At 49.2% G+C, this 17,117-nt stretch overlaps 2 protein-coding genes across 10 annotated transcripts in view; one reads left to right on the top strand and one right to left on the bottom strand.

Annotated features, from left to right (window-relative positions):
• STAU1 (staufen double-stranded RNA binding protein 1) overlaps window positions 1-4,072 on the top strand; it is a 55,801-nt gene extending 51,729 nt beyond the window's left edge. For 4 of the 9 annotated variants that reach the window (XM_044262866.1, XM_044262868.1, XM_044262869.1 and 1 more), the window contains exons 13-16: window positions 28-347; window positions 985-1,107; window positions 1,883-1,968; window positions 2,551-4,072. In XM_044262866.1, coding sequence (XP_044118801.1) covers window positions 28-347; window positions 985-1,107; window positions 1,883-1,968; window positions 2,551-2,566 — 545 coding nt within the window. In that variant the 3' untranslated portion in view covers window positions 2,567-4,072. Of the gene's footprint in view, window positions 1-27; window positions 348-984; window positions 1,108-1,882; window positions 1,969-2,550 lie in introns of those variants that run through there. The other 5 variants (XM_044262872.1, XM_044262873.1, XM_044262874.1 and 2 more) reach the window with 2 other exon arrangements.
• Window positions 4,073-13,263: 9,191 nt separating this feature from the next.
• Window positions 13,264-17,117, bottom strand: part of CSE1L (chromosome segregation 1 like) — a 52,145-nt gene continuing 48,291 nt past the window's right edge. The window contains exons 23-25 of the mRNA XM_044262876.1: window positions 15,985-16,131; window positions 14,783-15,014; window positions 13,264-13,697 (exon numbers count right to left, since the gene is read on the bottom strand). Of these exons, the coding sequence (XP_044118811.1) occupies window positions 13,608-13,697; window positions 14,783-15,014; window positions 15,985-16,131 (469 nt within the window). The 3' untranslated portion in view covers window positions 13,264-13,607. The remainder of the gene's footprint in view (window positions 13,698-14,782; window positions 15,015-15,984; window positions 16,132-17,117) is intronic.

Below are 17,117 nucleotides of genomic sequence, written 5' to 3' on the forward strand. Positions count from 1 at the left end.
CTGATCAGTCTGCGCGTCCCTCCCTAGGCAATAAGGAGGAGGAGTTCAGGATGCCTTACCTTAGTCATCAGCAGCTGCCCGCTGGGATTCTTCCCATGGTGCCCGAGGTTGCCCAGGCCGTAGGAGTCAGTCAAGGACACCACACCAAAGATTTCACCAGGGCAGCTCCGAATCCTGCCAAGGCCACGGTAACTGCCATGATAGCCCGTGAATTGTTGTATGGGGGCACCTCGCCCACGGCCGAGACCATTTTAAAGAATAACATCTCTTCAGGCCACGTACCCCATGGACCTCTTACAAGACCCTCTGAGCAGCTGGACTATCTCTCCAGAGTCCAGGGATTCCAGGTAACGATGAGGCTGGAGCTGTGTGGTCTAGACCTCGGTGCGGTCCTCTTTCTTGGGTTTCTCTCAGCAAATGAGCCTGGGGCCTCCTTTATTAAATCCAGGTCTCGGTGTGGAGGAAGGGCAGAGGCCAGAGGCCTGGTGGTCCTGAGGTGGGTGGAGGGAGTTCAGGGAAGTGTAGGATAAGCCCGGATGGTAACAGAATCGCCTTGTCCTTTAATAAGAAACTTAAAACAAACAAACAAACAAACAAACAAACAAACAGTGCAAGCTCACCGTAGTCACCAAGCTCCTCATCTTAGGCATAGTTACAGCAGGAATGGGTTCAGTGTGCTGCCCCTTCCTGCTGGCAGAAAACGACGTGGCTTCTTTCAGACCACGTGTTTGGTGTCCCCTGTCCCCCAGACCAGGATTCTGGGGGACATCTAGGTTCCGGGCAGGTGTAGGGAGCTGGGGCAGCACCTCGTGCCTCTAGCAGCGGGCGCCTCGGACGGCCCCTCGGACAGCCTCGCCGACTGAGCAGGAGGCGCTGGGGCCGCGTCCGGTCGAGAGGGGGAGGCGGCGGCGTCCTCTCCGTTTGCTGGGCCCCTGCCTGCTCGCCGCCGCCCCACCAGGCCTCACAGTGTTCTCCTCCCCTCAGGTTGAATACAAAGACTTCCCCAAAAACAACAAGAACGAATTCGTGTCGCTTATCAATTGCTCCTCCCAGCCACCTCTGATTAGCCACGGTATTGGAAAGGACGTGGAGTCCTGCCATGACATGGTACGTTCCCTGGTGTTCCTGGCGCCTGCCCTTTGCTGGCCGTGGGAAGACTGGAGAAGGGCTCTCCCGTCGACTTGGGTGGTTTTACAGATTGCGTGTTTTTGAAGATTTCGTCCTTAAGTTTATTGGATTGCTTTTTCATTGTTAATCAGAATTTATTGGCTTTAGACACTCCCTCCTGTTCTGTGCTTTTCCCCTCCCTTGCTGACCTGGGGGGTGGACTTGGGACTTGAACCGTGGGCCTCCTCGGCCCACGCTGTGTCCATTCATCTCCTCCCAGAACACAGACCACAGGCCCAAGTTCGGGCAGCTGTAGAAAGCCCCTTATTCCGGCTGCTGTTCCGGTGAAACATCCTAACGAGAAGCACAAAACTGAGAAAAGGGATTAATTAAATTAATCTAGGTGAACTCTGGTATGTCCTCCTGATGGAATATAATGCATCCATGAAATTAACGTCTTTAGGGATGATGTGTTCTAACAAGGCAACACAACAGGCATTTGTTTTATAGCAGGATACAGAATGTGTGGTCTAGTTACTATAAAGTTAAAAATACTTGCAGAAAATACAAAATTAGAGGTGGTGATTCAGTGAGGTAAACACGGATAATTGGTTTTGTAGTTTGTATTTCACATTGAAAGTTCAGATATTAAGGGAAAGTGTGGTTTAGTGGGACTCGCTGTTTTGTCCCTCGCCCCCCTGTTCAAACAAACAGTGCCCTGTGCTGTGGCCCGGCGTGGCGGGCGTGCTCTGACTCTTCCTTTCATCCCTGCTAGGCTGCACTGAACATCTTAAAGTTGCTGTCTGAGCTGGACCAGCCGAGTACAGAGATGCCAAGAACAGGAAATGGACCAATGTCTGTGTGAGTGAGCTGATGGACTCGGAAAGGCAGTTCTGTTCCTCATTTGCATTCATTCCGACCGCAGGAGTGAGCGCTGTGCTTAGTGGGGCCCTCCCCTCTATTACCTTTGTCCCTTTCCCGGAAGGGTTTCCAAGTGGTGGCCAGAGCTCTCCTTTTTAAAAAACAATTAGTATAGGTGATACATACACAGGGTCCAAACCCCACAGTGATTTTCAGAGATGCCGGGTGCTCAGTCTTGCCCCCCGCACAGCTCCCACCCATCTTACTTTCCCTGCCCCCACCCAGAGATCGCGTGTTTATTAGTTTCTTACGTATTTTTCCTGGTGTTTCTTTATGCAAGTACAATCCCGTATTTCTTGTATTTGCCTTTTCTCCCAGAGATCACATACTACGCACACACTCGCCTCGTTGCTTTTTTCGCTTGGCCGTAGAGCCTGAGCAAAGCGGCACACGGGGATCCTATAAACTGGGGCCTGTGCTGTTGGGCTTCAGTGTCTGCTGAGTTCTTCTCATTGTTAACATGGGTTAAGTTTTCTTTACATTCCAAAACTGGCATCATTTTCATTTTCTTCTTCCTTGAAGGTGTGGGAGGTGCTGAACCTTTTCTGGCCACGAACCGTTGTAAAACCCCAACATACATACTGAAAATACTGAAACTGCTTTGAGAATTTGGAATTTCTGATACCTCCAGTGGGCTGAAAGACGTGCTGGGTAAAGAACCGAGGCGGCAGTGGTGACAAAGGCGGGAACACACGGAGGCGGCCGTGGCTGTGCGCGCAGGTGCTGTTTTGTCCCCACACACAGGCAGCTGCTGGGGGGCACGGCAGGGTCTGCTGAGTGGCCTCGGGCCCCTCTGTGCTCGGCGGTGGCCGCTGCTGTTTGGGCCATGCGAAGGAAACCAGAAGGAGAGCACGACGCTTTCTCGGAGTGGCTCACTCAAACCCTTGGGACACACCCTGGACACCCACGCCGGGGAGCGGGGCCGTTGACCAGCCCCAGAGCCAAAAGCACCAGAGAAAATCCGATGCTTCCTACTCAGCGCTGACTAACCATTCTAGCGTGCTCTGGCCCTACCTCCCAAGGCTCCCACCCCTCCACCACTGCTTTCTCTCCCAAAAAAGAGATACATATTCTTAGTTTTATTATTTTCTTTTGATTGAAATGACACTATATAAATTTTCATGAGAGTTTCTCAATTGTATCTAGTTACATAGCACAGTTTAGAAACTTGTCTCAGACTGACTCTATCCGTAACCTAATCAGCAAAGATCATATCCATGTGTATGTGGTTATACGTTTTGACTTTATTGGACTAACCCAGGACCATTTCAGTGATGCAAACTGTGTGCCGTCTGGTTTAGCTGAGACAGTCCTGGTTTCTCAGTCCTTGATGAAGTCTCCCACGGTTGTATAAATTGGACAGTTTAGGAATTTTAAACTTTAATGATCATTTGGTTCCTTTTCTATTTTATTTTTGTTAATGCAACAGGACTTAAATGAACTTTGATCTTTGTTTTAAAGATTATTAAAAAAAAATTGTGTGTATATACATATGGCTCTTGAGGACACGTAGCTTTCACACACTACAGGATATGGTCTCCGTGTAGGATGTGTACACCCGCAGATGGATTTCCTTGAGTGCTCTGTACTGTTGATTACATCTCCATGTAGGGCTGAAAAGAGTGGAAGAATGACCCGTGTTTATCTCTGAAACTGTGTTGCTTTTCATGTTGTGTTACTGTGCACAGACGCGTGTGCAGTTAAGGTCCTGCGTGCGGTCCGGATGAAAAGCGCCGTAGCCTTGCGAGTTAAGTACCGCTTCGATTCATTGTTTGCGCTGGGATTTTTCTCCCCATGGAATGTAAGTAAACTTAGTGTTTGTCACCAATAAATGGTAATACTAAATTTTTTTTTTTTGTTAATTTATTCTCAAATGCCACTACTGCTAGCTTGGTCCCCTCCCAACCTGCCTCCTACCCTTTTTTAAGAAGGAAAGAAAAAAAAAAAACACTTTGTAATGCTTGTGACTTCTGTTTGGGCAAAATTCTGAAGATCTGAAATAACTTTATATCAAACCATTGATCAATAAACAGCTACTAATGAATTGTTGGTCCTTCCGAGCAGTAACTAAAGAAGTGAGGGAAGTGGGACGCCTGGGTGGCTCGGTCGGTTGGACGACTGCCTTCGGCTCAGGTCAGATCCCGGAGTCCGGGGATCGAGTCCCGCATCGGGCTCCCAGCTCCATGGGGAGTCTGCTTCTCCCTCTGACCTTCACCTCGCTCGTGCTCTTTCTCACTGTCTCTCTCTCAAATAAATAAATAAATAAATCTTAAAAAAAAAAAAAAAAAAAAAAAGAAGAAGTGAGGGAAGAGGCGAGTGAGGGTGCGGAAGTGGCGCGTGGGCGCCCGGGCGAGGGGAGGCGCCTCTTCTCTGGACTGGACACGGTCACCCAAAGACAGGAGCCCGAGGAGGACAGACTTCGACACCCCGAGGGTCCTCGCTTCGAGCAGCTGTTCTCACACTCGGGAGTCCAGGTGAGACGCTGCATTCAGGCCTGGCTGAGGAGTGGGCTGGTGGCTTTCTAGTTCGTTTTTGGAAGATGCTCATAAAGGTGGTTCACGCGGACGAACCGGCCTGTGGGTTGGACTCCCAGAATGACGATGTGGTCAGAAGGCTGTGGAAAAGTGCTCGGTGACAGAAGGGGGTTTGTCAACATTGCAGGGATGAAACCAGTGAAAGGAAAAACGTTTCCCCTTCTCCAGTCCTGGAGTCCGCCATTTCTCCAAGGGGCTGGTCCCCTTTGGTGACGGCAGCATCGGAAAACCAAGGTGTGGGGGGCGGGCGCCTGGCTGGGCTCAGTCTGTCGAGTGCAGCGCAGTGGATCTGGGCTCCACGCTGGGCATAAAAGATGATTTAAAAAAAAAAAAAAGCCAGAGCAACGAAAACCACCAAGGTGTGGGCACTCGGGAGCACTCACTTTTATTGGGTGTTCTCTAGGCCTTCTGAGCAGACAGCAAGCAAATACTTGTGTGCGTAGGCGTGCATGTGTGCGTGTGCACGTGTATACACGTGCGTGTTCACGTGTACACGCATTCGGCTGGTTCGTGTCCATGTGCTTGGAAGCTCTGCATTTGTACTGCTCCCAGCACCCGGGGTTCTTCGCAGCCTCCTCTGTTCCTGGGACCTTCCCCCGGATTGAGACTGTAGCCAGTCTCCCGGCCTCGCCAGCCGCCTCCTCCCCTCTTGCCACCCGCCACTTCTCGGTGTCCTCGCAGGCCTGCGGGGGGCGTGCTGCGCGCCTCTGCCCAGCGCTGTCCCCTGCCTTCCGTCCGCCCACCGGCACCCGCCACGCTGCAGGACGATAGGAGAGGACAGTGCAGTCTTCGAAGTGAATCACGCCTTGTAGTTCGCTGCTCAGCCCGGATTGCCAAAGCTGCAGGAGGGGCAAGTTTCCCCTTGACCTCAGCGGTGGTGCAAGGATTTCCAGCCTTCTTGGCAAGGCTGGTTTTCAAGGGTGGCGCATCTTTGTTATGGAGAGCTGTCCTTGAAGGTTTCCTAGACTGTGAACTCTCACCAGTCTGGCCGCCGCGGGAGCCCTGCTGCCGTCCTCCGCTGCCAGGGTTCCCTGCAGTAGGTCCCCCCGGCCCCAGCCTGGACAGAGCTGCCGGGAAGGGGTGGTGCATGCTTTTAGGTCCATGTGCTCTCTCAGAGCCACAAGAACCTTAGAGCCCAAACAAGGGGCTTCCACCCCGGGGACAACCTGTGCGGTTCTGGTTTCCACCCCGCAGGCAGAAAACGAGACAGGAAGGCGCCGGAGGGGCAGGTCTGAGATAACCGCAGGTGCTGTGGGTCGGCCTCGAGAAGACTGTGGGTCTTGGGATTTGTGGAGCGTCGATCCTCAGAGGGGAGAGGCTCTTGTGGTCCTTGGGACAGACAAGTGTGGGTCTCCTGATCACCAGGACGTTAGGTCTTGACTTTGCAAGGTGCCTCTTTTTTTTTTTTTTTTTTTTATTTATTTTTTTAAAAGATTTTATTTATTTATTTGACAGAGAAAGATCACAAGTAGGCAGAGAGGCAGACAGAGAGAGAGAGAGGAGGAGGAAGCAGGCTCCCTGCTGAGCAGAGAGCCCGATGCGGGACTCGATCCCAGGACCCTGAGATCATGACCTGAGCCGAAGGCAGCGGCTTAACCCACTGAGCCACCCAGGCGCCCCTGCAAGGTGCCTCTTATCAAATGGAGGTTTCAGGGAGTGAAGAGGATTTCCCCAGAGTTGCTGTTTTGTTGCTTTTCAGAGGCCTTCTTGAGCCAAAGGAACGTGACCTACAGTTCTTAGAAGTGTCCCTTCTGACACTGGGTTTCCTTCCCCTGCTCGCCGAGCTGACGTGTGTCGCTTTGCAGGGTGAATGTCTAGTGACAGCTGCCTTGGCCCGGACGCCAGGTTCTCCTAGAGGGGCTCCGGCCACGTTCCTAGCAGCGGGCCGCTGTCCGGGAGTGGCCGAGAGCTCAGAACAGGCCCCGGGCGGGATGGACAGCTCTTGCTTGCTCGCATGCAGTTTAACGTCGGAAACTTCCACCACCATCTCTGGCTTTAGGGCTTAAATAGTTCTGTGTGCCCTTAAAAACAGGAAAATTTTTACTTGAAATTTCCAGATCCATAAGTGGATCTTTTAACCGCTTGAACATTGCTGCATCGGCAGGGAGAGGGTAGCCGGTTTTCCTCAATAGGTTTTTTGTTTTTGTTTTTATTTATTTGACAGCACTAGTAGGCAGAGAGGCAGGCCGGGGCGGGGGAGTGTGGGGAAAGTAGGCGCCCCGCCGAAGCAGAGAGCCTGATGCGGGACTCGATCCCAGGACCCTGGGATCACGACCTGAGCCGAAGGCAGCGGATTAACCCACTGAGCCACCCACGTGTCCCCTCAATAGGTTTTTAAAAGAAATGCGGGTTCTAAGTGGCAGTGGCTAACTCAGGGGTGGGAGGGAGGCAAGGGGGTTTCGATTCATGAAAGCAGCGCAACGGTTTTCTTGGAACTTCTCGCTCTTTATTTGCTGTGCTGCGTTTAGTGGATACAGAGCATGTATGTGTAGAGAGAGAATATGTGAAACTGTGAATGTAAAAGCAACTTACTCTAACTTGTAATTTCAGTGACATCCATGCTTTATTAGCAAAATTATATGTAATTTAGTAAATTTGTACCAGTTTGCTTAGGAGCCCCTATTTTTTTTTTAAGAGTGAGCACACGTGCACACATGCAGGGGCAGAGGGAGGCTCTGCAAGCAGACGCCCTCCTGAGTGCCGAGCCGGACTCCTGACACGGAGGCTGTGGCAGGAGCCGCTGTGAGTCTCCCCTGATCTGACGCTGCTGAGCGTGGACAGGTGAGCGAGCAGCTGGTCCCCTTCTGGAATGAGGATCCGTCCAAATCCTGTCATTCAGACTGTGTTCTTCTGTCTGCCTTTTTAATCATGTACTTCCTCTGGCTGCCAGAAAGGCCTCCCCGAGAAACGGCCAGAGATTTTTTAGGGTCTGGAAGCCACTTAGGCCTCCGTTGTTCTGTGCAGCTGTCTGCCCCAGGTCCGAGCCTCCATGTCCTGGGTGCTGAGCAGGGGCTCCATGGCTTGGGAGGGCGGGCCTGAACCTCCTCCAGGCCCCAGCAGGACCCTCCTGTCTGGTTGGCTCCTTGGACTTGAGGACAACAATGAAAATGGGGTTGGAGAGCGCCTGGGTGGCTCAAGTCATGATCTCAGGGTCCTGGGATCGAGGCCCACATCAGGCTCTCTGCTCAGCAGGGAGCCTGCTTCCTCCTCTCTCTCTCTGCCTACTTGGGATCTCTCTCTGTCAAATAAATAAATACTTAAAAAAAAAAAGAAAAGAAAAAGAAAATGGGGTTGGAGGGTGAGCCAGACCCCACCTCAGGAAACCAGAACGGTGCAGACCTCCACTAGCCTAGGGCAGGGCATACGCCGGTTTGGGGCTGAGTTTGGGAGTTAGGGCCTAGAGGGTTTGTTGGCAAGTCTGTCCCCTGAAAGTCCCGACTCTTTCAGTGGTGTGACCACCTTTGTCATTGCTCGCGTTGGCCAGGTGCGTTTCCAAGAGCCTGCCCGAGGTAGAGGGCAGACAGCCTGGGGGGAGGCGTCTGTGCTGCGAGGGCGTCGCCTCCCGAAGGAGCAGGGCTGCCACGCAGGGGGACGAGAACTTGCATTCGGCAGAGGAGCTGGTCGCTCTGCACCTTCTGAGGGGGCAAGGCCGTGTGCTGAACCGTGAACTAGACCGTGAGAGCTCGTGATAGGCACAGCTACCGGCCGGGCATCAGTCCTGACCTGTCACTGCTTTGCTGAGACCTGAAAGGATTTCACCTGAGTGAGGAGGTCCCTTCTCTCACCCCATTAAGACAATACACGTCAGTGGCTCCTCGTAGCGCCTGTGCTGGAAGTGCCTCGTACCTCCCTCCTGCGGCTCTTCCTCCCGACACTAGCCCGCGGCTCCTGGTCCGCCTGCTGGCGACCACTCGGGGCCGGTGGAGAGGACTTTGCCCAATTCTGTGCCCGAGATGCAGAGTCTGCATCATGCTCGTTCTGGGCTCTCCAGCTCTCACGTCTTCCACGGGGATCCAGGCCCCAGGCCACCGCAGGTTTCCCAAGAAAAGCTGTAGTGATCGATTCCGTGAGAGCAAGACTTTGTCTCTTTCTCTGCTGGAACTGTAGCGAGTGGGTGAGTTTTGGAAGAGATCCACGGAGACCCATGGCTCCTCATGGGCCCTGTCCCCTGTCCTTCCGTCTCCCTTTGCGCAAAACCAGAGCTGTTCGTTTCGCACCTGTTAGTTCCGAGGCCAGCAGGTGTCCGGGTGCCCCTCCCCAGCCCAGCGCACAGCTTTCCCAGGTCCACGTCTCCGGTCGATTCACTTCCACTTCCCTTTATCCTCCTCTCTGCCCACCCACTTAAGCACGGAGCATCCTCTGACATGGGGGAGGGCTGTTAAAAGGTTGCTGGTCCCATTCCATAGTTTTGTGTTTTTTTAAGATTTTATTTATTTGACAGAGATCGCAAGTAGGCAGAAAGAGAAGAAAGCAGGCTCCCCACTGAGCAGAGAGCCTGTCGTGGGGCTCAATCTCAGGACCCTGGATCATGACCTGAGCCGAAGGCAGAGGCTTCAACCCACTGAGCCACCCAGGCGCCCACTTGTGGGTTTTTTCTAATGTAGACTACAGAGCTCCAGTCCTGATAATACTAATGATAGCTGTTCCTTTCGACAGCGTCACAAATGCTTTGGATCATGTTGAGAAATGCTGCCTTTGAACTAAAGACAGGGCACCTCCGGCCCCGCCGTTACAGATACACCCTTCTCCCCTGGCGCTGGAGTCCAAGTTCAGAGCCAGTCTGTTCTTGGGACTGAAGGCAGTTTCCTGTGAAGCCTGTTAAGGCCACTGGGAGGACTGGTGCGGCGGAGGATCAGAGCAGAGGGTGAGGTGTTCGCGTGGCTGGGGGTTTGGGACGCACAGCCCGTGGCGGGCGGCTCCGGTCTGCCAGCCCCGGCCCTGCTGCTCCTCGGGAGGCCCGTGCAGCCTCCGCCGACCAGGATGCTCAGCAGGCACCGGAGCAGCGATTCTTCCCTCCTCTTGGTGGCGCTGCCCGCCTTCCTAGGACACTAAGCCTGCTCTGAGGGGCAGGGCTGGTGGATGCTGGGCCTTTGCCCTGTGGACTCACCTGGGAGACGCATGGGGAGGTCCTGTCAGCTCATGTTTGCTATAGAAACCCAGCTACCTGGGAGCAGTCAGCCCATCCCCTCTAGACCCAGGAGTGACCCTAACTTCTCGCAAGAAGATGGACCTTTTTCTGATGCGAGGTAAATTCGCTGCTTTTCTCCTCAGCTTTCCCACTTCCCCATTAGCCAGTCTCCTTTATGCAGCACCGACCCGCCCGTTGGGGCTCGATCCTCGCGTGGACCATGCTTTCCTGTTGCCACATTTTTCTCTCTCATCTAATTGAGAAGGGAAGAAACCCAGAAATGGGTAAATGACTTCATATAGTTTATAGTTTGTGACTCCCTTCTCCAGCCACATGTGAGCATTTCAAAACAGCCTTTGCCACCTGTCACGCAGCAACCCCACAGCAGGTGGTGGCTGGGGGAGCTGGCCCCCAGGGCAGGGTGTTCCTGTAGCTGTAACCAGGGCTCCTTAGCTCTTGTGGAGAATCCACTGCAAATGACCTCAAGTTTTTTTCAACGGGTCCATGAAGCTCCTTTGCCCTACAAAAGGCCACCCCTCACCATACCTCACCATACCCCAGGGCGGCCCCAGGCTCAAGTACCGTTTCTCATCCCCCCCCCCCTTTAAAAGAGACATACAGATAAAGCCCAGGGGACAAGGGACAAGGGACTGCTGCGCGTAACGGGAGTGCCCTCTCCTGCGACGGCGTGACGGTCATGGGAAAGTGGCCACATCAGAGTGACCTTATCATCAATACTGAGGAGCCAAGAAACAGCGGCCAAAGTTGAAGATAGGAAGAATTAAAAAAGTATCATTACTGGGATAAAAACAAGGATGCTAGAAGTGTGTCTTAGCCACTCTCCTCAGCAGGGAGGGTGATCTGCCGCTTGAGATAGGGAAGAACTAATGGCCCCGCAGCTGAAAACTGCTGCCTCAGAAAGCGCAAGGTGGAACGCTGTCGCTCCACGACCACGCGTGTGTAACAGCTGGATGAAACCCAAACTGGTTGCGGCACACAAGAGACAGAGGGACCAGTGTGGGTCGGGCTGTGCTACAGGAATTGGCATGGATCTTTCCACAGGACAACTGCTTTGTAATTCCACCATCAGGAAATGGACTGACGTAAATGTTCACTTAAATAATTATAGGCTGTTAGAGATGATAAATTAGTCTTTGAATTTGGTAATGATATTTACCAAACTAAATATTAAGTGTTTGTTTTCCAAAAGCATATATCATAAATGATCTCACCTTTTTTGGGGGGGGGAACCAAGAGGTATGAATATGATTTTTTAAATTTTTTTCTGTATTTACCAAGTTTCCAACAAAGAAAATACGTTTATAGTCAGAAATGTTATTTTTAAAAATCAAGCTGTTGAAAGGGGAGATGTGTGCAAACAAAGAATCCATGGGCCCAGCAAGAGATTCTCATGATGAACTTTGCAGATTAGATACATTTCCCCGTTATCTCCAGCTACCCTGGGAAGTGAGTGCCTTACCGGGGCCAGGACTCTTCCGGAAAGTCTTTCCGCCTCTGCCCTCCCAGGACGACAACACTGGGCAACACTGCCAGTAAGACAGGGCAGTGTCCTGCAGTGCTCAGTAAAAACACTTCCTCCACGGCAGCCCCACTTGCCCCCAAGATCACCCTAAACAAATATGCTTTTACTTATTAATACTCACTCTGGGGGTGCCTGGGTGGCTCAGTGGGTTAAAGCCTCTGCCTTCAGCTCAGGTCATGATCTCAGGGTCCTGGGATCGAGCCCCGCATCGGGCTCTCTGCTCAGCAGGGAGCCTGCTTCCCCCTCTCTCTGCCTGCCTCTCTGCCTGTGATCTCTGTCAAATAAAATCTTAAAAAAAAAAAAAACTCACTCTGCGTATGTCTTTTTATATCTCACAACCATCTGAAGGTGATTATTCTCATTTTTCAGAAGAAATCCAAGTGGAAAGGCTGAATCATCTGCTCAAGGTCACACGTGTCAGGTGCAGAATAATTAAAACCCAAGTTGGCCCGATCTCAAAGTATGAGCCCAGCTCTTCCTGTCTGCAACGAACTGGTATCACCACCGAGAAAGTCACTAAGGCCTGTCAAAAACTCAGTACACACCAGCTCTCAAAATCTTTAAAAGCTGGGTAAACTCTTAGATGATGGAGTAAGAAACCTCCATTTAAAGCATTTTTAAACCTCAGCAGAATTAATGACTTGTGCCAAAGAAAAAGGAAGGTGCCAGTCTCTCTGTTCAGAAACTAATTGAAAAGACGTATTTACAAAGACGAATGGTCTTTTCCGTTGTATTAAGGAAAAAGTCCACAACGTCAGTCCTCCGGGGCTGAGACGCTGAAGCAAGGGTTCTCTGCAGCAGCATCTGCGGTGTAGGTACCGAACTGTTCACCCAGAGCTTTACCCGAACCGTGCCACTCTGGGAGCTCAGGTAGGCAGCAAACAGAAACTAACTGTTTGCCATTCCGGATTTCTTACCTGTATTAAATTATACTTCAAAAGTAGGTCCTGGGATGCCTGGGTGGCTCAGTTGGTTAAGCAGCTGTCTTCAGCTCAGGTCATGATCCCAGCGTCCTGGGATCGAGTCCCACATCGGGCTCCTTGCTCCGCAGGGAGCCTGCTTCTCTGACTCTGCCTGCCACTCTGTCTACCTGTGCTCGCTCTCGCAGACAAATAAATAAATAAATAATCTTTAAAAAAAAAAAGTAGATCCCAATACTATCTCAGTAACCTGTCCTGATCATTTAAATAGTAACATGATTTCATGCTTCCATTACTGTGGCAAGACAAAAATAGAGTAGACTAGTACAAAAACACTTTGATTGGCTAAGCTAGAGGGTTTCTCACACACTACATGTGTTGAGAAAAACATCCAAGTCAGGTGCCTGATTTTTAAAAGAAACCACTGAATTGTGCAGAATGAAATTTCAGTTTAATCTGCACCAAACGGACAATTCCAGCAGAAGTAAACTATGCCCCTCAGTTGTGATAGTCTGATTACTTCCTAAAAACGAACTGTTCTAGAACGTGCCCAGGTAGTCTTGTTCGCTAGGGTATACCCACTCCCATGGTTCATCTCAGACCTCAGGTTCTAACATGCTGCGCTTTGAAGTTCCAAGGAACCGCCAGCCTGCAGGAAGACAGACACTCTCGAAGGGGCGAACACCTGTGCTGCCCCATGTACGCAAGAGCCTCATGAAGTCAGGCAGGGCCTTTCTCCCCAATCACAGAGGGAGCCTTCTGGCCCAGAGTTCATGCTGCCTCCTAGAAACAGGTCCAGAAAAGTTGAAACAGAAAAGCCCCAAACCTATGTCAATGTTCCCTTTCCCCTGGTAAGGAAAGACTAATCTGAGTTTGAATTTCAGTTATTTAAAGAAATTCATTACAATAGTATCAGCACCAAAAACCTGGTCTTCAAGATATTTTTAGATACATATTTGAGGGCTTTTAAAAAAATTTTTTTGATTAGATTTAAAACTATGAAATGGGCGTTTCTTGGCAAGTTACACCAGTGATTCTTTACTTACTTCACATTTCCAATAAAAGCTTAAGGAAACAGACAAAAGTACAAAGGAGGAGAAACACAAATGATGCCTCAAAACAAAATGATTTAGTAACAGAAAAAAGTCTCCACGCTCAGTGTCCATCAAAATTTTAAAGTTAACCCAACAGTGCAAATGCTCAACTCATGGTCATATACTGAACTAACACCTGTCCCTGGAAGCTGCGAACTGGAAAGTCTCCCACTTCTACTTATGATCACACAAACCATCTAATATGCTCACGGTTCAGCTTAAAGCAACATTTAATATTCTTTAGAAGATGGAATTTGTGACAAGTTCAAAAGGAAAACCTGCTTTAATGCAGCTGTGCTCAGACGTCTATGTGATTTCCTCAGAAACCATCCTGGGCTTAGCCAATCTAGAAAAGGCAGTTCAAAGCAGCGTCACACTGGCCGCCTGAAGGTACCCTTGGAGATACTGGAGCGCTTCCGCATTGAGGCTGGTGCTCACCATCGATGGAACCTACGAGAGATTGGAAACATGCTGGTTGTCGGGAGATCCTAACAAGCCAACACAAGCCCCCACTTTCTGGAGCACCGCCAGAGTCGGGGAAGGGCAGTGAGCCACCAGGCCCTCCCGCAGGGATGCTTGAGATCTCAGCTGCTTTATGCCTTCAGATCTGGACAGGTCTAAAAAGCAGAGCCGTAGGCCATCACTGCTGTTCCGTGTGGTAGTGGCATTGTGGGGATTTAAAAAAACAAAGTCCTTACTGGTGAGGGATGCGTGATTAAGTACCTACAGGTGAAACTGGTGCAACAAGAATGGCAGAAACTGGTGATGTCCGAAGGTCAGCATGTGAAGGTTCGTTATGTGGTTTCTAGGAGTTTGAATGTTGCCATAATAAGAAACACTGAAAAATACACGTTTTTCTCAGATACTCTACAAGGCTCTGTAAAAGGTGCTGGATAATGCAACTCTCCAGCCATTATGTTTACTCCATAATCCAGTATTTGAGTATGCTGCAGTTAATTAAAAAAAAAAAAGCCTAGATTTCAGGCGCCCGGGTGGCTTGGTGGGTTAAGCCTCTGCCTTTGGCTCAGGTCATCTCTCAGGGTCCTGGGATCGAGCCCCAAATCAGGCTCTCTGCTCAGCAGGGAGCCTGTTTCCTTCTCCCTCTCCGATTGCCTCCCTGCCTACTTGTGACCTGTTAAATAAATAAATAAATAAATAAAATCTTAAAAAAAAAAAAAAAGCCTACATTTTAACAGAAGAATTATTTCACTCTGGGAAATAAATACATTTCTATTCAAAGACTTTTAGAGTGCCTGGCTGTCTCAGTCGGAGCATATGTGACTCCTATCTTGGGAGCTGGGAGTATAAGCCTCATGTCAGGTGTAAAGATGACTTAAATAAATAAATAAAACTTAAAAAGTGTAGAGAGGTGAGGGGCGTTGTATCTCTTGCTTTGTCCTTATTCCAAAAGTCATTTGTTTAAAATCTACTTATGGCACACATCATTTTAACTAAAGAAAATTAAGGCCTAATAGTACCTTCTTGACTTCCCAGAAAGGGGTTCGTTAATCAGAGTTCTTGGACAACATACTCACCCTTCCTGGACAAGCAGTAGAAAGCTTGTGAAGCGACTGTGCCAGGTGAATTTTGGGGTTGTTCACCAGCTGACCAACAGGATCATGCTCTTTTTTCCCAGCAAATGCCAGCTGGGAGAAGGCGGTCTGATACCCTGGTGTATCTTCTATGTCAATAAAGTGTTCTTCATCAGGAATGGTATCGTCTTCCGGTAACTCAAAAAGGCCAATCAGAGACTGTAATAAAGGAGTCCTGGATTTGAAGCAAACAAGCAGACAAAAGATTAAGCGCACACTTCTGAAGATCTAAAGCAGCAGCAGCAACTCCTCAGACACAAACCACAGAGCCACAGTCTCAAGAGGGGGAAGGGCCCTTTGAAATGGAGGACGGACACGGGTTCCCACACCATCCTCCAACACCACTCTGCTCTTCTTTTTGGCCACAGCACGCCAATTTCCCTTTTGGAAACTAACGCCGTCTCCAGAGCTGTCCAGCTGGCTGTGTGACCCACTGCCCAAGCAGAAGGCCGTGTGACCAAAGCCAAACCAGGGATTCACTGCTGCTAAAAGTTAGAAGAAACGGGCCTCAAATCATCAGATCCCTTTCTGGAAGAGTGTGCTTGAGTGAACCCAAAATGAGGCAAGGTTCTAGCAACATGTCCAGAAAAGTCAGGAACACCAGCCACGGGGCACAAGCACGTAAGATCCTCTTTTAGCCTATTCAATTTCTCCACTTGAAGATTTAAGCCAATTAGTTGGGCGTCTGTCATGAACACTCCTAGAGATCATGCAGACCAGCGACCAGATTCTCAAAGGGGCAAACGAACCCCCTCCGATAAAGTTAAGAATCAGAAAACCTCTTTCGAGGCCCAAAAGGACCCATATGCCCTGTCTTGGATCTGATGGTTGCTAGTAGAGAAGCTGTGATCAGAATCGAATTCTCAGGGCGCCTGGGTGGCTCAGTGGGTTAAGCCTCTGCCTTCAGCTTGGGTCATGGTCTCAGGGTCCTGAGATCGAGCCCCGCATCGGGTTCTCTACTCAGCGGGGAGCCTGCTTCCCCTTCTCTAACTACCTCTCTGCCTACTTATGATCTTTGTCAAATAAATAAATAAAATCTTAAAAAATAAAAATCGATTTCTCAGCCCTCAGGAGAATAAGCTTGTTTTATTTTGCAGTCGTAAGGGAAGGAAGCTGTAATTCCCAAAAAAGTTTAGAGTACTTACCATAGCTTGGTATACTCCGTGTCCATCATTGGGGGACATTCCGTTAGCAATTTCGTTATGCCAACTGCACAAATCTTTTTCTCTACATTTCCAGATACCTTCTGAATTTCAGGAATAATGATTTTTTCCAAAACCATTCCAAACATTCTATTAAAATAGAATATTAAACTATCACTATGATTAATAACTGTGAAATGCTTATTTACACTGACTCCTTAGGAATAGAATAATATCCAAAATAACAGGGCTACTATTTTTGATCAGCTGAATGGCAGAGACCTGGAGATGACAAAGCCACAAAGAAACCTCAAACCTTGACCCTGTGGCCGAGTGCTGCCAACAACTTCTGTGAAATACTACAGTCTGTGCTCTGTAAAGCCACTTTTCTGTCTCATGGTTTGTTGCTTAATTACTCAAAAAATCTTTGCAAAATTAGTTAAGAGAAAGAAGAAAAAGAATTAACCATCACACCACTATCCAGTAATAACTAGTTTTAACATTACTGGATTATAAACTTCCCAATATCCTGTACTTTACATATAAGGATATAAATGTTAATGGCTGTATTATAAAAATTATTTAGCCAACAGTTCTAATATGTTGTTGCAAACGATCCTAAAAGCAAAGTTTTTCATGATACTAAACAATGTAAAATCCTCAGTTTCCACTTCACTAGAAGTACCTGAAGTGGAAACAGAGGGTATCAAAGATACTGGACATTTTAATGCTCTAGGTAAAAAGTGCATGTTTTTTGCTTTATATGAGTACACCAATTTACCTTACCCACTAGCAGTTCCTGAAACCAATTTCCTCACAGACCTCTGCAACTGGAAACCATATTTTCTGGTACTACTTTATCAGGTTAGTTCATTTTTTACATCTCCGTCGATCTGGTTTTTTTTTTTTTATATATAATACCAATACATGGATCTCACTTGTGTTTTTTTTCCAAGATTTCTCTTGTCATTTTTTTCTAACTTTCCTTTCCCTATGAAATGGGAAATCCCACTTAACTAGATTCTTTGTATATACACTAAGTGAAAAGCAAAGACTTTCATCTGCAAAATCGCACTATGGCTTTAATAGAGAGAGGCTCCTGGAGACAGCCCCAACCATCCCAAATCATGCAGAAC

The sequence above is a fragment of the Neovison vison genome, chromosome 8, assembly GCF_020171115.1.
Source record: "Neovison vison isolate M4711 chromosome 8, ASM_NN_V1, whole genome shotgun sequence".
In the NCBI taxonomy this organism is placed as follows: domain Eukaryota; kingdom Metazoa; phylum Chordata; class Mammalia; order Carnivora; family Mustelidae; genus Neogale; species Neogale vison.